Source organism: Apodemus sylvaticus, chromosome 7 (assembly GCF_947179515.1).
Source record: "Apodemus sylvaticus chromosome 7, mApoSyl1.1, whole genome shotgun sequence".
Lineage (NCBI taxonomy): Eukaryota > Metazoa > Chordata > Mammalia > Rodentia > Muridae > Apodemus > Apodemus sylvaticus.
Window position 1 is genome coordinate 94,947,224 of NC_067478.1, and position 21,785 is coordinate 94,969,008.

A 21,785-nucleotide genomic window follows, 5' to 3' on the forward strand; every position below is an offset into this window, starting at 1 on the left:
CTCATCTTAAAACAAACAGGGCTGGAGAGATGGCTCAGTGGTTAAGAGTACCAACTGTTCTCCCGAAGGTCATGAGTTCAAATCCCAGCAACCACATGGTGGCTCACAACCATCCGTAAGAAGATCTTATGCTCTCTTATGGAGTGTCTGAAGATAGCTAGCTATACAGTGTACTTACATATAAAAAATAAATACATCTTTAAAACAAACAAACACCCAAAGAGAGCCAGTGTGGTGGCACTTGCCTATAAATCCCGAACTTGAGAAGCAGGAAAATTAAGTGTTCAAGGCCAGTCTCAATTACACAGCAAGTTTGAGGTGGGCCTGGGCTACATGAAACCTTGTCTCCAACAAAAACAAAACGAAGAATATATGAGTGACCTCACAGCCAAGAAGAAAATAGGTGCTTCATGGCCCCAGGCTCCTTCACTGAGGGTGTCTGCAAAAGATACTTCTTAGCAACATTGTATCTAAAGTTTGACAGTCATAGACTTGCGTCATAGTCCCTATCACTCTCACCCCAGAGCTGACCCACACATTGGCTGCTTGCTTTATCCTCAGTGCTCTAAATAGCTTGGACCTTCAGAGCTATGACATCACCCTCCACTTTGACGTGAATATTGGTGCGTGCAGATACCCTTTCCCCTTTCAGTCTGGCAAAGAGAGTTGGAACAGTTTTGAGAGGAATTTTGCCAGAAAGCTAGAGAAAGAAAGAAAAATCTAAAATAGGAAAGGAATTGAACGGATTTGCAACACTCATTGCTTTTTTTCAAGATCCTGCCAACCAGTCAGGCTGATTCACTGAGCATATCTCAGAAATCAGTCACCCTGATCAAACCCTTTGGCTTCCTGACTCAGAGTGGTCTTCAAGAAGAGCTGCAGGGTTTAAGAAGTAGCACCATTGGGCCCTGCTGCGGACACACCCTCCTTCCACACACACCAGAAGTATCTTCTTGGCTACGACGGTACTCAGTAGCACAATTCTGCCCAGGACCCTACCCAGCATGTGTGAGAGATGCAGATAGCCCTCCCGTTAGTGGCTTTCAGTGGCTCGGAACCCATGTCCTCCACCAGACTGTCCTGTAGCTGTATCTAAAACCTGTCCACTAGCCAAGTATTCCAGATGATTCTACCTTCCGTGGAATTTAGCTGTCTGTCTATTTTTAAGACACCACCTGGTACTGAACTCTAGGGAGCAAAGCTGGGGCTAGAGAAGACCGGAGTTGGCCCCCCAAGGTCCACAGACCCTTAGATCCACCTGCTCTTCTTCTTTACATTTCGTTTAAACTTGCTGGGTGTATCTCCCTCCCTTCGATTGCACACCAGAAAGAAATGAGGCTGCTCTCTGAGTAACAATGAACACTCGATTCCCTCGCTAGCCAGGTATCTCTTACATCTCTGCAGGTGCCCTTCCCAAAATAGAGCCCAAGGAAAGATGTCACAGAACTCAAGTCTTTACAGTTTTATAGAATTAAGTTCCTTGAGCTCACAGTGCCAGCAGCATGAGAATAGTGCTTCGGTTCCATGCTCTCCCGCGTCCTCTCCTTCAGCTTCCCCCACTGATCCCACTGTGACACCGGATAGGGCCCACTGCATCCATGACCTTCCTCCTTTAGTTTCCTTGCATGGTGTGACTGGGGAAAAGGGCTAAGCTGGCCTCTAAGGGAAGAGTCCAAGTAGCTATGAGAGGGTTCTTCCACAGGTCCTCCACCATAGCCTTCCCCAACAAACATTTCTGTCCTTCCTGAAGACATGGTTGGCTTCCTGTCTTTCCGTGATCCACATGGGTGGGGAACAGAGCCAGGCTTACTCAAGCCAAAGGTTTTGGTTGTGGAGAGTCTGATGTCCTGAAGATGGTGTCTTGTTCTCAGTGGGAATCCAAGACTCCCTTGATCATATTTTGGTTTGCTTTCATGTGTTTTGATAATCACAGTGACAGAGCTCTCCAGAAGCCCAGTAATGATGGACCTCTATTACAGAGAAGTATAGACCAAGACCTCCACCTGTGAGAAGGCCTGGGGACAGACAAGAGAGTGGTCTGGGTGCTCTTCTGGCCATCTCAGGGACAGTTCAGGAGGAATCTGGAAGTTGAAGGAGAATAGTTACTAAGATTCCAGGCTCCCTTGGACTGTTCTCTAGGACTTCTCAATCAAGGTCATCATATTAACCAGTCAGCCAGATACTTACCACCAGCCTTGGGCACAGCACCAGTTAGCCAGCTTCTCTGGGAAGAGACCCTAGAATCAGGAGGCCAGGGAGGCAGCCCCCTCCCCAGCCTCTGGGTGTGGCTGATCTCAGCATCTTCCAACCAGTCTGGCTTCCACTCCCACAGAGGCAGAGAGAAGCTTCGGGTCAGGGAGAGATCATCCCGAGGGGATGGGGGTGATGAGGCATCTGACAAGGAAAGTAGATCAGTCAGTAGAAAGTGTAATATTTACCTCCTAGGGACCAATTTACAGCAGAAAGCTTAGGACTGGTTTAGAGTCCGCATACATCTCTACCCCTACATATAACCTAACTGCTGCAGCCGCTGGGACCTGACATATGTGTTTCTTTGTTTTTGTTTTTTGTTTTTTTTTTTTTTTGTTTTTTTTGTTTGTTTTTTTGAGACAGGGTTTCTCTGTATAGCCCTGGCTGTCCTGGAGCTCACTCTGTAGACTAGGCTGGCCTCAAACTCAGAAATCCACCTGCCTCTGCCTCCCAAGTGCTGGGATTACAGGCATGCGCCACCACCGCCCGGCTGATATATGTGTTTCTTTATAGAAAGTGGTTTGGCTTGTTTTCTTCCAGACCAGCTCTGACTCCCTTTACTCTTCTCCTACCATTAGATATCCTCTTCCTTTTGTAATGGGCGTTTTTGACCCGGATATATTATTTTTATATAGATTTATTATTTTTTTATTTATATATTTTTTATTTGTTAACGGTGACTAGGAAACCTTGACTTTTGTTTAGGGAGAAAGGGAGCTGTGTCCATTCTAAGGGCGGTGGGCGGGCCCACATACCAGTGAAGACGCAGTCGGCTTCCCTGGGCTCCAGACTGAAACCGAAGCTGTCCACAGCCACGGCCAGGGCACGAGCGAAGTGAGCATCCGCGAGGAAGGAGCCGTCAGAGGAGCTAACCAGGCTGGCCCTGGCGCTGGGGACATTGTCCTCAGAAGCTGAGCCCCAACCATTGGCCAGGGAGCCCTCGCTGGGCGTCGGGGTGGGGCAGGGCCGAGGTGAGCACAGTAAGTTTCCAACCTCAGACCCCACGCCCCCACCAGCTCTGCCCATGTCTGCCAGGCCCGAGGATGTTGGTATGCTGATGTAGCCATAGGTTGTTGGGGGTGAAGGAGCTCTTGGCATAGGTGATACGCTGTTCCTGAACGGGGAAAATGGGCGACAGGACACTGGTTAGCGTACAGTAGCGGGAGCATGGCAAGTGAGACCCGGCATGTATGCTCCCTAGCGTGCTTAGCTGTAGTGTTTCGGCTCTCCTCGGATACTCACGTGGGTGTCTCCTCGCCGTCACTGAGCTCAAGGCACAAGGCTACCTCCTCAGGGGTGAGGACACTGTCCTGATCCTCCTCCTCTAAGGATGACAGTGAAGAGCTGGACAGGTTGCTGGAGGATGGGCTAGGACCAGAGAGGAAAGAGGCCTGGGGGCTGGAAGGCCTGGAAGAGTTGAGGATGGAGAGCGCGGCTGCTGGCAGTGGGTCAGAGGAGGGAGCAGCGTGGAGCTTCTCCACACACCTGGGTGGGGGATGGGAGAGACGGCAGATTCATTAGTTACTCTTCAATCATTCTGCAGAGCCACTTCACTCAGCCTTGGTCTTGTCTCATCAACAACCCCGACGCCCTCAGTGTCCCAACTCTGTTTCCTGACCCATGCCCTCTTACTGGCTCTGTGGATCATGACTTGGGGCTCCACGAAGAGAAAGGGGCGTCGGAGGGAGTGGACGCGTTGCTAGCTCACTGGAGTTACGGTGAAGTTGTGGTCCTAGGGCACGCCAGGCTACCACGGCTCGGGGCGCTTCTCGTGGAGAACAAGAGTTTGGGCCTGAGAACAACAGATTCCCTAGAATTCCATGCAGTCCAGATCCCAACCTGCTCAGACCACCAGTGTACTGCCCAGTCCACTTAATCACAACTCTCCCCTCACCCCCACCCCCACCCCACATTCACACCATAGCAGAAGCAAGGAGCGCCTGGACTGGTGGGCCTGAAAACCTGCCTTATCCCTCACGTGCCCTTAGGGATATCTCTCACCTGGGCTTTGTGAAAGGTTCTTGGAGGCTCTGCTTCCTAACTCCCACGCCCAGATTTCCATGGGGTGGCTGCCCCGGAGCAATGGGGAGCTGTTAGCTTGGTGCAGTTCTACAAGGGAAAGACAGCTGTTAGGGGCAGCAAGAGAAGGCTTTCAGCCCCAATCCTAGGCCCTGTCTTTAGCCTTGTTTATTCACTCACTGAGGACCTTGAATCTACAGGGAGAAGGAGGGAGTGAGCTCCTCCTCTCTGCTCCCATCTTCCTCCATCCCTGATAAACTGGAAAGCCCACTGGCTGGTTTAGCTGTATGACTTCCATGAAATGCATCAAGCGTTACGAAGCGCTACGAAGCATTATGAACATCAACTTCATTTCTCAACAGCCACTTCAAAGGGTGATGTTGAGGAGTCAATAAAAACGGATTGTAAAGCTTCTGGCTCCAGACAGATATTCCAAAACCAACGTTCTTTTCTTCGATGTTCCTGATCTCTAGCCTCTCCTTCCGCTCTCCCATCGATTTCCGCTCCACGAAGACAAGTATTCCTCTTCTCAGAGGGAATCTGCTAGTGATTTTCAATTCTCAACTTGCAAGTGGTTACCCTTGTCCTGAGCTACTTGACTGTTTTCTTGGCTGGGGAGGTGGGAAGACGGGGTTAGAGTGAGGTGAGCCACCAAAGCGCTAAAAGACATGCTAGGAAGTCCTGAGGCAAAATTAGAAGCTTCCTAGGAAATGGCTGTAGAAATGAGGGTGTGGTTCAATTGTAGGGCTCGTGCTTAGCATGTGAAGCCCCTGATTCAGGCTCCAGCAGTGAAGGGAAGAAAGGAAGAGAGAAGAGAGGGAGGAAGAAAAGAAATAAATGGCTGGAGAAAATAACTTCTCTTTTCCTAGAACGGTTAATGTTCCAAGAGGGACCATATATATTCCATTTAAGTCACTGTGGCTTTCCACAGAAGAAAACTGTTGTTTGTTTGCTTGTTCGTTTGTTTGTTTATTTGGTTGGTTGGTTTTGAGGATTGAATTCAGGACCAGCTGCGTGCCAACTGCAGGCTTAATCCATGAGTTTATGACCCCTAAGTGAGGCTTATTCCAACTATTATAGCTGTCGCTTCATTACCACTCAAGATTGATCATGCAATAGCCCTGAGGCAAAATGGGAAAGAGTGCCAGCTTATTAATATTTACAGTCACATAAAACTGGCCATTTTGAGCAAGCTCTTTAATCACTCTTCATCTACCCTTGCCCTTTTTTTCCTGAAGTTGGATTTTATCTACTTAAAAACAACTGACTATAAAGACATTGGCTAAGTCTCTTTAAGCCATTCAGAAAGTCCATAAAGATGGCAGATGAAGTATAGTGCCTTGCTTTGTAGGGCAGCAGCTGGGAAAACAGCCCTCAAAGCAGGGGCCTTCCTAAGTCATTCCCTGGAAATTCTCTAGCCTCTGGAGAGAAATCATCCTGGCTTCAAAGTTGAGCTCTGCATCTTATTTTGGAATTTTGAACAAGCTACCCAATCATTGTGTCATTTTTTTTCTCCCTGTAAAATTTCAGAAACAATGTTCATCCACCTAATCTGCCTCAAGGATTAAACACGATAACAAATCTAAGTAAAGCAGCTGGCACATTTCTCTAACAACACAAGTAGTTGCATGAGAAATGGAGATTATAGTTGTCTTCTAGAAAGTCAAAACAGGCAGCTGGAAATAAACAGATAAATCTGTCCTGTAAGTATTACAGGTATCTCTTCATGTTATAGGGGACTGGATCCAGCATCTTTTGGAAGAACATTTTTCATCCCTGGATGGTTGAGCCTGCAAATACAGACTCTGTGTATAAGGAGGGCTGATTATATATATTTCTCTCTGAGAAACAAATTGTGAGTCAGTGTCCAAGCAGTGGTCTGTGTAATGTGTGGAACATGAGTTCTGAAAAAACCTAGGTTGTTGTTGTTGTTTGTCTATTTATTTATTCATTTATATTTTTAGCACTGATCCCCTTTGTTTTTTGTTTGGGTTTTTTTTGGGTTTTTTTGCTTTTTTTGGGGGGGGTGGTTTTTGGTTTTTTGTTTTGTTTTTTTGTATTTGGTTTTTTCGAGACAGGGTTTCTCTGTGTAGCCCTGGCTGTCCTGGAACTCACTCTGTAGACCAGGCTGGCCTCGAACTCAGAAATTCGCCTGCCTCTGCCTCCCAGAGGGCTGGGATTACAGGCGTGCGCCACCACCGCCCGGCGCTGATCCTCTTTGGCCAGGCTCCACCTGTATTTGTTTGCCGGTGGTCACAGATGGTGTTCAGAAGAAAGAAAAAGATGTGCCCTAAGTCTCTTGTATCCACCATGCTGGGCATGCAGTGGTGCTTGTCAAATGTTCTCTATGTCACATTGAGTGCAGAGCCAAGGCCCACTACTGTAAAGAAGAACTTTATCTCCGCTGCGGGTGGAGATAAAGGTCTGTGTTCTCTGGGAGACAATGACAAGTCGGGCCTGATTAAAGCCAGCGGACCACATTACCACTACTAATCCCACCCCCATCTGCCCCAGAGTGTGGCTTTTCTCCCATACTTACCCTGCTTCTTTTTGGCCTTCCAAGCCTCTGCAGGGGCCAGAGACAAGCGTGGGGAGCAGAGTCCCCTGCGGCTGCAGAGACTGTCTGAGCTAGCCCAGGGGCTGGAGGTTCCGGTCAGCTTGGCTGGAAAGCGCCTAGCAGCTGGTGTCTGGGGGCTTGGCCGGACAGGGGGACTGGAAGGCTGCTCTGCAATAAGGGAGCCGTAAAACGTGCTAGTGTCTGGAAGCAGGGGTACACCGGGGCTCCGGGGGTCCCAGGAGATCACTGACATTAAAAAAAAACGACAAAAGGAGTTATAGTGAGCACATTTCACTCCTCCTCCCCCTCGCATCCCCGAGGTCCCTGGGCAGGAGGCATAGTTACAGGAGCGCCTGCCCTCTAGTGGGTCCCGAGGGTCCATTCCCAGCCGACTACTGAGGCTGCTGCTGCTGCTCAGATCTCGCGAGCCAGAAGTGGAACGCCAGGTGTCTGCCAGCCACGGGGAGTCACTGTGGTCCATCCTGGGACAGTGGTGGGGTGGTAGAGTGACAAGGTAAGGCAGGGAAGAATAGGAATCATCAAGACGTGCAGCTCAGAGGAGCAGAAATGGTAGTGTTTGTTTTAACTTTATAGCTGTTTTTCAGGTTTTGCAGTCCCCCGAGGGCCTCTCTCTGACTTGGTGTCCCTGAATTCAGCATATATTTTCGATCTTGGAATCAGGAGAAGGCTAATTTGTCCAGAGCTGGGGGGTTTAGGAGCAACTGTTAGAGACACTGAGATGAAAAGAACGAATATGGAACCAGGCAAACACAAATAGAAAATTCCCACCTGCTACAGTTTAGCTGCACAACCCAGGAAACAGAGAGAGCCTCAGCTGTTAAAAGACAAGACTGATGTTGTGAAATCTGAGATGAGGAGATCTGCGATCATTCTGTTGGTAGACTAGAAGCTTGCTATAATGGCTATTGGCTTCCCACTGCCTGAATAATCAATCCTTCACGATCAGCAGTCTGCTAAAATTAATTTGCCTAGAACCTTCAACTGCTCCCTGTTTATCAAGGCAGAGTTCAGATGTCTAGCACGGCCAAGCTTCTTTGGTTGGACTTCCAGCTTTTAGCATTACCCTTTGTTCTGGCTTATATACCATATATCCCAGCCAGAACAATGGCTCACATTTCCCATGAATATAGCAAGCTATTCACCCACTCTTTTGTACAGTAAGTGTGGGCGCCTCTTTCTTTTGTTTCTCTGTCCCCTTCCATGTATCTGGTCCACACTGCATGTCCAACTCCAGGTTGCTCTCCTGCCTGTAGCTGCCTAGTCTGCAAGTTTGTGGTCAAGATTATTCCAAAGGAATGGATGAACCGATCTGAATAGAAGTTCTCTCGAGGACAAGGGAAGAGGTTTCAGAGGAGCAGAGCGGACTAAGGCAGGATATAGTTGCAAGAGAGAAGCCAGAGAACAAAATAAAACTCAGGAACACAGTGCCAGGCAGCCTGGAACCTTGTTCTGGGCTGAGAATAGGAGAGAAAATTGGTAGCCTGAGGGCCGGACACATCAGGTATACAGTAGGTACTCACTGCCACATCCAGTACACAGTAGGTACTCAATAAACCCTCCTTAACTAATTCAGACCCAGAGCGAAGAAAAGACTAATGAAGCTGACAATGAGAGGAAATGTTTTTCTAATGTAAAACTCAGCTAATGGTGTATGTATGCAGGGGTGGGGGGAGGTTGGAGGGAGACTAACTCTGGTAATTAAGCAGTAGGAGCAGAGGTACCTATTGTTTGGCCCTGGTTTGGAACAATGAATAACAATCTATGACCTAGGAGCTAGGCTCCCCCTACTGGAAGTGTGCAGCAAGTGCAAGACAGTTGGATGGCTCAAGAGGCAACTATAGAATGGAAAGATGCAGTCAGCTAGACAGTGGGAACACAGAGGTAGACACACCGGGGTTCATCTTCTGCAGGCCACTACTCACTTCACAGCAAGAGTAGTGAGAGTAGGCGACAAGGACAACACATAGGTGGTCAGGAGGCCTGAAGTAGGTCGCTCAGCTGACAAGAGGACTATAGATTCATTGTCACACTGAGTCCAGGAGAGCTTCAGGTACTAGGACCTTATACTGCCTGGCAGGACTGTAGAGAAAAGTTCTACCTGACTGCTGGGTGGTGGTGGCGTATGCCCTTAATCCCAGCACTTGGGAGGCAGAGGCAGGTGGATTTCTGAGTTTGAGGCCAGCCTGATCTACAGAGTGAGTTCCAGGACAGCCAGGGCTCCACAGAGAAACCCTGTCTCAGAAAAAAAAAAAAAATTCCACCTGAATTTCTGCTGGGACTCTACTCACTGACCTCTCGGATCTCCCTAAGGGTTCCTTTTTGGCCTCTCACCTGTGTTTTAAAATGGCGTCCTCACTGGTGTATCTGTACAGACCTGGAAGAAAATGAGGGAACAGCTGCGTGAAGAGCCCAGCATCTTCCTAGAGATCTAGGCAGGATCCCCATGGCCTCTGTGTGGGCCCTGGGGAGAGTTGAACATATGGGCTCTGTTCTCTTACCTGGGCCCAGGTGCACCCCAGCTTTGCGCCGTCTGTAGATACACACAGCAGTGCCAAGCAGCAGCAACCAGAGCAGGACAGCAGCACTGGCAATCACTTCCGGTCGTCTCAAGGTGGCCCTCAGCTGTTCCAGGGTCCAGGGAACTTGTTCATTGGGGTCTTGTGCTGATTGCTCCATGGCCTGCTCTGTTAGGGATGCGGAGCTCAGAGGGAGGGCAAGTGGGGTAATGAGGGGGACCGACAGGCAGGAGAGAAAGGAGCTGGAAATGTAAGACAGGGACAGGGAGACAGGATGACATGGGGGAGGGGTGGAGGATATGGATAGAACCTTTCCCTCACCTAAAAGGAGGCAGACAGGGGTACTGAGCTCTCCAGCTCCAGCCCCAGTGACTGCAGCCACTTGCACACAATAGGAGCCTGGCATTTGTGTGGCGATCTCCAGCTGCGTCTGGTCACCCGCTACGGTCCAGTTGGCAGTAGGCAATGAAGCATTGCCCAGGCTCCAGACCTAGGGCACCAGCAAAGGTGATCAGTTGCCTGTTGTACCAGGCAACAGCAGCAGAACACTTCATATGCAGATGGGCCTGTGGTCTTCCTAAGGGTGCTATCTTCCTGGGGGCTGTCCCACAAGACACACCACAGCCCCTATGCCCCCTCCTCTATCAAGAGAGACTTCCTTTTAGACAGAAAAGCAAAGTAATCTGTTACAATACACCTAGGACAAGTGGTTTGGTCTGCTTTAGAGTCGCCAAGAGGCTTGCTAAAACACAGGTACCAAGCATCATCTTCACTTTCCAATCCAGGGAGCCTAGGAAAGGACCCAAGAGGAGTTTCCAGGTGATTTGCCTCTTGCCAGCCCAGCACCTACATTTGGAGCACTCTGGTCTTAAAGACTTATGCCTAACCCAATCTGGTTCGATTTCTACCTTCCTCTTCCATCTATGACCACAATCTGACTTTCCATGTGCCTAAGGCCACTTGTGAGATAATGTGAGACAGGAGCTTACAAGAGAGTTGGCAGGATCTGACAGAGTAAATAGGCCCTTGCTCCCTGCTCAAGAAAAACCAATCCCTTCACTTTTTGACTTCGAGGCTGGTTTGTAGCAGTCAGGGAAAGGTTATGTGGCACTCCAGGGGACAGAAATGCTGGTCAGGGTCACTCTGTAGGAATACCTGGTAACCACGGATGACACCATTGTGGTTTTCAGCAGGTGGTGGAGCCCAACGCACAAAGATGCTACCATTGCCAGGTCTTAAGGTCACTTCTTGAGGTGGGGCACTGGGCACTGGAGAAGAGGAAGAGGCTGTTAGAAGTGCTAAAGGAGGGGACTCTGTGAGAGGGTGAAAAGAGAGACTGGGGTGTGGAGAGCCAGAGTTCCTTAAGGAAAGCCATGTCTTACAGCTGTTTGCTTCACCCTGCACAGGAGAATCCACAAATGGAAGTTCCCCTGAGCTCCCAGCACTTCCAGGCTGGATTGGATTGGCATAGGTGAGACACCACCTCCCCACCCCCTCACCCACCCGAGCCAAGCAGAGTCCTCCACTAACCCTGCTCAGGCAGCCTCAGGAGCAACACATTGCTGTCGGGGCCTCGAGCCCTGCCGGAGGACGGTCTCACTTTGAATTCGTAGTCACAGCCCCAGTGGAGACCCCCAAGCTTGGCATTCTGCAAGCCACCCAGCAGCACTTCTGTCCATGGAGACCCCTGGTCCCCGGGGGACCTCGGGGCCCTGAACAGGGCTGTGTATGACTCAGCAGGTGCAGCAGGGCCGCTCACCTGGGAAGAAGTCACAGTAAGGAAAAGGGACTAAGGAGCTCACGGCAGTCCTCACCTGAACTCTGGGTGCTTCCTGGGTCCTCTGTCTCACCTTCCAGCTGAGCCACACAGTTGGCCCTGGCTTGGGGCCTTTCACGGGTCCTGGGTTCAGCAGGGTCACATTTTCCAGCTGAATGCGAACAGCCAGAAGCTCTAGATGCTCCTTAGGGTCCCGTGATTCTGTGGAGGAACATGGGGCTGGGATGGAGGAGTAGAACATATCTTCATCGTCGACAGACTGGGCTGCCAGAGTTTTGAGGTCTAGGGTATTCCTATGTCCATTCTAGTCTCACCACTTGGATCCCAAACCCCATACGTGGCCACCACACTGACTGGAGTCTCCTACCTTACCTTGAACTTTGAGTGTGGGTTTAAGTATATGTTCACATGCGTGTCTGTGGGCTGGAGAGATGGCTCAGCGGTTAAGAGCACTGGCTGCTCTTCCAAAGGTCCTGAGTTCAAATCCCAGCAACCACATGGTTGCTCACAACCATCTGTAATGAGACCTGATGCCCTCTTCTGGTGTGTCTGAAGACAGCTACAGTGTACTCACATATAATAATAAATAAATCTTTTTTAAAAATCACATGCATGTATGTGAATGAGCGTGTGTATGGAAGCCAAAAGTTGACAACGGAGTCTTCCCTTATTATTGTTCTCCGTCTTATTTTTTTGAGACAAGGTCTCTCCCTGAACCTGGAACTCACTGTGTAGACTAGACTGTCTGTGTGGCTTCTGGGGTCCACCTGTCTGTATGCCACATCACTACTGGGATTATCAGCATACATTGCCATACTCTGATTTTATATGGGTGCCGGGGACCCGAGTCTTCACATGCTTGAGGCAAGCCCCTTACCCATAGAGCTCCCTTCCGAGTCCTTACTGGATTGTATACTCCTGGGCTTACCCTGGATAGACACCCTGGCCGCTCGGCTCTCCCGCTGCCCAGCATTGTTGGTGGCCATACACATATAGGTCCCCGTGTCATTCTTCTCTGCTCTTGTCACCATCAGGGAATCCCCAGATACCTGTCAGGTGCAGATACTCCATGAAGTCTTCAATGTGAGAAGCTTAGAGGTCGGAGGGCAATTTGCAGTGTCCTCGCCCTCCCGTCCTCAGATCTGCCCAGGGACGTGCCACTGGAGAGCGGGTCAGCTGCTTGATGTGCCCAGGATAGGATGATGTATGGGCAAAGGAGTTCCCAGCAAGGGGGCTTCACTCACTGTGCGCCTCCCTGGCTGGAGGACCAGGGGTCTCCCGTCTTTCCACCACGAGACTGAGGGCTTTGGGTAGCCCCAGGGAGGACCACACTCAAGAACCAAGCTCTCCCCTACCATGGCCACTGTGTCCCGGGGTTGGATCTGGAAGTTCTCCTGGAGGACTATTGGGAGGTCAACAAATCAGCAGGGAGCATGTCTACCTGCCCCGAGTCCTTCTTTGGCTTATCCTAACACGCTTACCCAATTCTGCTCTACCATTTCCTTGCCCCTCTATGTCTAGTTTAACCTGGTTCTCCATCCCAAGACCCGCAGCCCAGGGCTCCCTTCATAGACAGACCCTCATATTTCCCTGGACACAAGCATCGACTTCACCCTGGGCCTACCCTCCTAAGCCTCACCAGCCACAGACAGCCTAGCACCCCGGCTCACTGCTGTGCCCAGCCGGTTGCTGGCCTCACAGGTGTAGACACCCAGGATTGCTGAGAGGATGTTCTGATCATCTTGTGGCCGTCCCTGGGCAGGGGGCCGATGTAGCAGGAGGGTCCCATCAGGCAGGAGGTAATGTAGGTCTGGGGTCGCCATGCTGAGGGGCTGCCCATTCAGCAGCCAGCGGATAGTGGGAGGTGGTTGTCCTGATGCTCTGCAGCTCATTTTGGCCGGGCCAGAGCCCTGAAGTAGCTGGTCTTGCGGGTGAACTAGGATCTGGGGTGGAGAATCCAGAGCCTCGCCTCCTAAGGGGGAAAGAGAGACTCCTGTACTGCACCCCTTCTGTGTCTTGTGTAGCAATCTGCAGTCTTGTGTAGGCTTACATTACTGATCATTTATTTCCAAATAAGACGCTAACTAGGAGGAGAAAGGATCTGAGTTCATAGGTCAAGGTCTGTGCCACACACACACACACACACATACACACACACACCACGCTCATGCTTAGACCCTCAACCCCCATCTATGTCTCTGGAACTTCACTGCGAATTAGAAGAAAGACGCCAGACAAAGGAGATCGTCCTTTGTCCTGCAGGCCTTGGACCCAGACCGTGGATCCAGACTGTGGATCCTGCCAGAACCCAGGAGTGCGTGGGTTAGGAGAGAGAGGGCCCCACTCACCCATGATGAAAAGAAGCAGCAGAGGCAGAGGCCACTTACTCCCCAGGAGGCCCGTTCCTCCCGAGCCCATGGCTGCTTTCAGCTCCTCTCCTGTCCCAAACACTTTTGTCCTGTTGTTCTGAGCTCACAGCAGTAAGGGAAGAAGGGGAGGGGTGGGGTGGTGGTAGTTGTTTGTGACTGAGACTCTGTCCCAGTAGGGAAGCAGCTTTGAGGAAATGGATGCTTCCTGCCTGGCCCTCGGTGCTTTAGAGAACTGGGAGGGGACCAGAGGTGAGAAACTCTCTGACCTCCACACTTCAGCTGTAATCCCCCAGGCAGGATGCTGACAGCAGGCAGGCTAAGGGCTTACTTCACGTCTGAGTTAGGGTTTCTTAAATGAAATCCTCACACCGATCCCAATTGTACCCATACTCTTAATCTGCCGACGTCACAGCTCTATTCAAAGCTCATGCTTAAATCTTGGTCTCTGTTTTTTCCCCATTAGTCAGTCACCTAACAGAGAAGGATGAAGACCAGAGTCGAGCCTCAGACACAGGAGTAAGGAGCTGAAGATAGAATCCAAAGGGGCTGCAGGCCAAGACATCCCGGGGCGCATGGGGGTTAGGAGGTAGCGAGTGCGTAGCTCTGGTCGGTTCCCCAGGAGCCGATAGACTGAGTCTTGGGAGGCTAGAAAGTAGGAATGACCCCAGAACCTTAAAACTTTGAAAACCCACGGACTGTGTCCACATTTTCTTCAAAAGACTTGGAAATGGTGTCTGTGGGCTCCTGGGCAGATGCCTTCATCTGAAAAGCCAGTTTTCTTATCTGTGAAATGGGGATATTAATAGTAGACGCCACATTGAGATCCAGAGTAAAACTGGAATGAGATTAGACATAAAACTACCGAGCACAGACACAGGACACTTGACACACGAGTGCCACCTGCGTTGGCTCATTTTTATGCATGTCCCATCTCCGAAGGTCTTGGAAGCATCATCAGTGGGGTGAGTGTGGGCTTTGGGAAGATGGCTGGAATGAAGCCTTCCCAGAGGCTTGCTGGCCTGATACTCGTCTTTTTTGGCGTCTACGTAGCTAACAACCCACACAGCAACTAAGCTGACTGCACTGTCTCCTCCCTAAAACCCAGAGAGGCTGCATTCTTCTCAGAGCCCAGCCCCTGTTTACCAGTCTCTTCCTTCCAAATCTGGAATCTCAGCCATTTCCTAGAGCTGTTCACGGAAGGCCAAGGCCAGCCTCTGGGCTTCAGCGGAAGAGCGTGCAGGCTTTGTTCTTAATTGTTCTGGCCAGCTTCTCTGGAGGCCCCCAACACAGCTGACCCTTCTCCCTTCCTCCCCTCCCTGTTGGGTTTCAGGATCAGCCTCAGCCCTAACCACTGGACTTTTGTTCTTCTTCTTCTTCTTCTTCTTCTTCTTCTTCTTCTTCTTCTTCTTCTTCTTCTTCTTCTTCTTCTTCTTCTTCTTCTCTCCCCCCCACCCCCCGCTCTCTCCTGAGACAAATTAAGACTGATTAAGACAGATTTAAGGCAGAATCAATGAAAGAAAACACGACAGTCTCAACAAATTGAGTGGGTCCGTGGGCTACAGAGTAGATGTGAATAGAGTGATTCTAAATAGAAGGGTCTGGATTGTGGTCCAACTAAAATGTGAGATTTCAGGAATGGTGTGGTGGCACATGGCTGGAATCCCTGCATACAGAGGATTATGAATTTGAGTCTAGTCCAGGATGGACACTGTCTCAAACAAAACAAAACAAAACATAAAGCAAAGCAAAAATGGAAGCACTAAGGGTGTTGTTGGCCAAGTCTGGGCCTTTTGTGTCAAGGATGTGTGAGGTCAGATTGAAGAAAGGGACATTTACATTGGCTGAAGTCAGCCAGAGATGTGACAGGAAAGGGTGTGGCAGGCAGATCCAATGAACCTGGGATTTCCCAGGTACACAGGGTCCAAGAATGGCCGAGTTCCACAAGAATGCTATTACTGGCGACAGTCCTTTCTCAGCATTTTTGCTTCTACTTATGAAAACTTACCAAGTTCTCTGCTAATGTTCCATCGCCAACGTGATTCTATTCAGTTTCTATGATCCAGAAAGATTGCATATATTTTCCTCAAAAGAAAAAAACTGGTCAGTCTCAAAGGAGCTCAGATTCATTGCCAGCTCTGAGCTCAGCTGAGTAGAAAGAACATCGGAGCAGAAAGACGGAGTGGGGGTCACATAGGCCTGGAACCCAGAGTCCATGGCAGCGGAAGAGAAGCCTCTACCTATAGTCATGTGTCCTGCCCCACACTCAAAGTTCACTATTCTGAAGAGCCGTCTGTTGAGAACTGAAGCCAACCAGGAACATTGTGAACCATTCCTGCAGGACATGAGGACTCCAAATGTATCCAGGCGGAACTCAGGGATACACATTCACTTCCAGCAACCTGGTCCGTTAGCACTCAAATTGTCTCATTTCCCCAGGCTAAGGAAGAGCCTACCCCATGAGTCAGGAGACTGCATCGTGCATGGGAGCCACCTCCTGTCTCTTTCTATTTTGGGGAAGTTGGCTACGTTAGGGGGCTGGCGACATGCAAGCCCCAGTGACCGTTTAAATTGTACCTTTCTTTACCCCTAGTTCTAATATTTTGTGAGTAGTCTATTTTTGGCTGTTTGCAAGAGAGAGAAGAGAGGAAAAGGACCAGGCAGCCTTTTGAGTGGTCCTTCAGAGCAAATGTCTCTTTATGTCTGACTCCTTGTTTCTCTGGATTCCTGTAGTTGTGTTTTATGCACATGCAGCTGGGGATTCCTCTGCAAGCTGTCAGGGTCAAAGGGCAAACTTAAGTGGTATTTGAAGCCAGATACAGATAAGAATCTATTCTTCTGAACAAGTGACCTGAAATTAGTTGTAAAACCCCTCTGAGGTCATTTCCTCATCCATGAAACATCCTAAGGGCTATGAAGTCGATCACAGCAAACATCGACTGTGAACCATTCCTGTAGGACATTAAAACTCCAAATGCATCCAGGCAAACTCAGTAATACACATTCATTTCCAGCACTCCAATTGTCTCCTTTCCACAGGCTAAGGAAGAGCCTACCACATGAGTCATGAGCATTTAAGTATGCTTTTTAAAACTCCATATATGTTCATTGACCCTTAAATGTTCCTGGTACTGTTAATCTTGAGATTTGCCAGAGAAATAACAAGCCCACCATTTTAGCCAAATTTAAGGCAAGCTTTATTAAATATTAAATACTGACTGAGAGATGGACTAAAGTTAGGACCATGCTCTGAAATTTTCCAGCTGAGAATGGCCCTTAGTAAGGACAAATTGATTGGTACTTTCCCCATGAGGTTCTGTTAAGAACTACAATTCCCAGAATTCTAAGAAGTTGCCTGGTCCCTGGGCTGGGGGTGCTTACAGGTTAACTGGGGGCATTACAATAAAGCACCGCCCTCTTCCTGACCAGCTTGGCTACAGTGAACCACAGCCAACCTTAGATACACGGGGCCTAAAGGCCTTGCCTGTTTTGTGTCTTCTCTTTTCTTCTTTTTAAAAATTATTTACTTCTATTTTATGTTTATGGGTGTTTCCCCTCCTGTGTGTCTGGGCTCCTTCTGCCTGCAGTGCCCTAGGAACATATAGGATACCCTGGGACTGGAGTTACAGACAGCTGTGAGCCAACTTGGGAGTGTGGGAAAGTGAGCCCTGGTCCTCTGCAAGAGCAGCGGTGCTTTTAAGTACAGAGCCATTTCTGTAGTCCTTCTCAAGTAAGGATTGGTGTCAGTATGTGTAAGCTTTTCATCTTTGTCCCAAGTTGCCCACGGCTAGAGGGAAACTGAGTCAAGCCAGGGCACAATGATGACTCCCCTTTGTTGGCTACGATAGTGTCCTGATGTCATTTTGCTGGCTCGACTTATATCTTAGTGCTTGCTCCTGATCCTAAAGCCTGAAATCATATCTGTGTATACACACAAACGCTCTCTTAAAGTCTTTATTTTTTACTTTTGTGTGTGTGTGTGTGTGTGTGTGTCTGTGAGTGAGTGAGAGAGAGAAAGAGTGAGAATGTGAAGGAAGGAGAGAGGAGAGGGCACCTTGTAGGAGTTGGTTCTCTCTTTCTACAAAGCTCTAGGTTGTCGGTTGTCAGGCTTGGTGCAAGCTCCTTTACCCACTCTCTAAGTCATCTTACCAGCTGCAACACATCTTTTCTCTCAACTCCACATCACCTCCATTTTTTCAAGTAATTATGGATCACACCTACAGTGAACATTGTCCAACTGGAGGGTTCAAAGGCTGATGTCATCTATAGATATCCATCTGTTATGCCTCCTAGCCAAAGACCACCAGGCTTACCTGTGTGTGAGCACATTGTGTTGATTACTGTTCCCAGCTGGGAAGCATTAGTGCCTTGGGGGAATGTGTGGTGTCTCAATAAGAGGGTATTAGGAAGGGCCCACTCCTGTAGAATTGGGTCATATCAGGAATATTTATGAAGAAGGCACAAGGAAAGAAGGACCCTGAATCAGGTGCAATCTGGAAGATTCTTTAAGCATTCTTTAATGCTTTCTTTCCAGAACAGAAACAGGATCTTTCTTCCCAATGTAGTGCCTAGTCAAATAGTTTCCTTTCATCTTCTTTTATGAAAAACAGCACTGCTGCCCTAGTCAGGGTTTCTATTGCTGGGATAAAACACCATGGGGAGAAAAGAGTTTATTTGGCTTCTACTTCCATAGCATTGTTGTTCATAATTTAAAGAAGTCAGGACAGAAACTCAATAGGGAAAGAGCCTGGGAGCAGGGGCCGATGCAGAGGCCACGCTGAGTGCTGCTGACTGGCTTGCTCCCTATGGCTTGTTCAGCCTAATTTCTTATAGACCCCAGAATCTCCAGTCCAGGGGTGACACCACCTATAAAGGACTTGGCCCTCCTTTATTAATTACTAACTAATAAAATGCCTTACAACAGATCTTAAGGAGGTATCTTTTTAAGGCATCCTCCTCCAGATGACTTTAGATTGTATCAAATTTACGTTAAAGACTAGTCAACACAACTACCTCAGAATTTCATTTGAATAAATCCTCCCCAAAGCCTAGGACCATGAAGCAGGAAGGACTTTACCAGGTGTAGGGACTTTAATCTTGGCTTTTCCAGTTTCCAAAATTGTAAGAAATAAGTCTGTGTTCTTTATATATTACCCAGGCTTAGGTATTCTGTTACAGCAACACAAAATGAACCAAGATAGATTCCCAGTCTAATCTTACTTTTAATGGTTTCTCTAGAGCAAGCTGAATGGAGGTAGTTCTCTACTCTAGAATCCCAGGACTTGATAGCAGAGGTGGGAGGTTCAGGCGTTCAGTACCATCCTCAGCTACATAACAAACTTGAGAATAGCCAGAGATTGCCATAAAATAAAACAACAAAAACTCCACAAAGAAATAGTAAAATAAGGTTTCAAGGTCATATGCCCAGGAGAAGAATGTCTGGGCCTTGGGATGTCTACATATTCAACCGTAGAAGATATGCAGTTTTTGCTCAAAATCAGTTTTCTTTTTGATGTTCTTGAAACACTGAATCCTCAGAAGTGATCAGCTTTAAAATTTATCTGTCAGTCTGTCCGTCTGTCCATCCATCCTTCTGTCCGTCCGTCTGTCTGTCTGTCTGTCTGTCTAGGGTCTTGTTACGTGTCCCAGGCTGGAGTTGAACTCACCATCCTCCAGTCTCAGCCTCTGTGTGCTGGGATTATGAGCACGCCCACCACCAATGTGGGAGGTTGAATGAGAACGGCCTCCATAGGATGCTGTGTTTGAATTCTTGGCTCTCAGTTGGTTGAACTGTTTGGGAAGAATTCTGAGGTGTGACTGTGTTAAAGGAGATGTACTACTGGAGGTGAGCTTTGAAGTTTCAACCTACTTCCCTCACTTCTTTCTCAGGAGTGTCTGATATTTTTGTGAAATTTTTATTCAAATAGGTTGAACATATAGAAAGAACTGATATTCTACGATACAGCCTCCTTGCTCCTGAATAGGCTTGCTTCATTATTTGGGGCATCTTTGACACCGTTCAGTAAAGTTTTATAATTTGTGTAATCTTATGCACTAGCTGTATTTTAGCTCACGTTTTGGACTATACTGCAGATTATTTGCAAGGGTAGCTGTAGTGCTCCGCACCAGACCTTATGCTGTCCCTTGCAAGCTTTGCTTCTTCTCAGCAAGAAGAGACCTGCAACCAGCAAAGTGGAGACAGGTAAAAACACTTGCCCTGGGCTGGAGAGATGGCTCAGTGGTTAAGAGCACTGACTGTTCTTCCAAAGGTCCCGAGTTCAAATCCCAGCAACCATATGGTGGCTCACAACCATCTGTGATGAGATCTGACTCCCTCTTCTGGAGTGTCTGAAGACAACGCCAGAATATAACATAATATTATATACATGTATATGTATAATCTTTAAAAAAAAAAAACAATGCTTATCCTACAACCCAGACTGAGCCCATAGTAGGAGGGGAGATCTGACTCCCCAAAATTGATGTCTGACCTCTTCATACAACGTGTATACATTAACTCTCTCTCTCTCTCTCTCTCTCTCTCTCTCTCTCTCTCTCACACACACACACACACACACACACCATACATGAACACATATACACCAATCCTCAATAATAATAGATAAAATTTTTTTTGAAGGAAAAAAAACCACTTTTTCAACTCAATGAAGTTGGACTGGCTTCATGATTTGCTTTGGTCAACAGAATACAGCAGAAGTTCTGGTGAGAACTTGCAGGACCAAGCCTTAGAAGCCTTGCAAACGTTGCATTCACATCTTAAGCTCTGACTCGGGGGACCGCTAGCTTGGTTTAGGCACAGAGAACAGAGATCATCTATTATAGCCAGGGAGTTCTAAGCCTACTTGGACATTTGTCACTAGACATGTGAGGAATTCAGTCATCCAGCTCCGATTCAAGCTGTCGGATGACACAATCATATAAATGACCCCAGGAAGCCCCAGCAAATGAATTGCCTCTTTGATCCCAGCACAAATTGTTAATATGGGAGACTGAAAGCAAATAAAATTGTTATTGTTTTAAGTCACTTAGTTGCAGGGCAGATGGTAATGTTTGCTGCATAGAAAAAATTGTCTCGTTTAAATAAATGACAGCTTTGTCTTTGTTTCCTACCTTTATTACTTTCTTGCTTTATCAGTACAATATTAAATATGGACATGGTTGTAAGCATCATTACTTCTTTATTTTTAAAAGGTTGTTTCTGATGTATAGCTGCTAATAATGTGCATTGTGGGTTTTGTAGATGTTATCAGAACTTAAATTTTTCCCTTCCTTTCTTTCTTTTCTACTTTACTAAAAACTTTTAAAAGGTAAATTTTGAATTTTATTTTATGTGCATTTATTTGAGGCTGTCAGATCCCTTGGAACTGGAGTTACAGACAGTTATGAGCTGCCATGTGTGTGCTGGAAATTGAATCCTGGTTCGTAGGAAGAATAAACAGTGCTCTTAACCACCAAGTCATCTCTTTAGCCCTACTAAAAACTTTTAGTCAAGAATAAACATATATTTTACAAATATCTGCTTTGCAATGTATTGAGATGATTCGTCTTCTTTAATCTGTTAATGTGGTCAATGATATTTATGAAAGGTGATGGGAATCCTGGTGCCCTGGAGTTCTCCTAAGAGCACGTTGTAAAAGCCTGAGCCTGACCATTTAATTACTCTTAGGGTTCCTGTTCAGGGGCAGTCTCTCACACCTACACATGGTTTTGTTCTTGTCGGTCAGTGTTGAGTGGATGTCAGTGCCATATCTTCAAACTTCCAGAGCTGAGCATCAAATGAATCCCTTTTCTTTTTAAGGCTTACCTGATTCAGGTGCTTTGTTTTGGTAAAAAAAAAAAAAAAAAAAGGCTCAGTAAGAAAGGCATCTTAGTAAGATAGGAGTGCTGACTCTGCTTGTCTATCTTCTAGATGTTCTTTTTATTTTAAAATTAATTAATTAACTGGTTGGCTGATTTTTGGTTTTTCGAGACAGAGTTTCTCTGTATAAACATGAGGAGTTCATTTTTCATTTTATCTCCACTCAGAAACTAGACAATGGAGCATTTGCTATGGATCCTGAGTGTAAGGTATTCTGCTTCTGCAGCTGATCCACCTGACTTATACTGACACAGCAGGAGGCTAGGTAAAGGCAGGGGATTAAGCTACTCCAAGTTGAAGGGAGAAAGGGGGTTGGGACTTATCTCTACCCTTTGTTCTCTGTACTTGTAAGATTCTCAGAGCCTGTGTTCACACGGTGGAAAAAAAAAACCTCACTGCA

At 47.8% G+C, this 21,785-nt stretch overlaps 1 protein-coding gene across 2 annotated transcripts; it reads right to left on the minus strand.

Annotated features, from left to right (window-relative positions):
• Positions 1 to 1,447: 1,447 nt before the first annotated feature.
• Robo4 (roundabout guidance receptor 4) lies at positions 1,448 to 13,632 on the minus strand. 2 transcript variants are annotated; one of them, XM_052188687.1, is made up of 18 exons: positions 13,528 to 13,632; positions 12,780 to 13,112; positions 12,385 to 12,542; positions 12,069 to 12,189; positions 11,214 to 11,341; positions 10,894 to 11,122; positions 10,519 to 10,631; positions 9,685 to 9,853; positions 9,346 to 9,531; positions 9,179 to 9,221; positions 7,172 to 7,308; positions 6,809 to 7,072; positions 4,252 to 4,359; positions 3,883 to 4,042; positions 3,493 to 3,735; positions 3,006 to 3,364; positions 2,188 to 2,394; positions 1,448 to 2,081 (listed from the first exon to the last, which is right to left on the minus strand). In XM_052188687.1, exons 1-18 carry the CDS (start codon positions 13,556 to 13,558, stop codon positions 2,071 to 2,073), a joined length of 3,000 nt encoding a protein of 999 aa, XP_052044647.1. In that variant the 5' UTR covers positions 13,559 to 13,632; the 3' UTR covers positions 1,448 to 2,070. The 2 variants fall into 2 exon arrangements, with proteins under 2 accessions (XP_052044647.1, XP_052044646.1); XM_052188686.1 differs by having other exon boundaries at positions 13,489 to 13,632.
• Positions 13,633 to 21,785: the final 8,153 nt, after the last annotated feature.

Excerpts from the sequence above, each read along its gene's own strand:
- Robo4 (XM_052188686.1), bottom strand. The coding sequence starts at position 13,558 with ATGGGCTCGGGAGGAACGGGCCTCCTGGGGAGTAAGTGGCCTCTGCCT. Across the intron at positions 11,123-11,213 it reads CTGTGTGGCTCAGCTGGAAG|GTGAGCGGCCCTGCTGCACC; the intron begins GTGAGACAGAGG and ends ACTTCTTCCCAG. Across the intron at positions 2,395-3,005 it reads AGCCGACTGCGTCTTCACTG|ATGCCTCATCACCCCCATCC; the intron begins GTATGTGGGCCC and ends TTTCCTTGTCAG.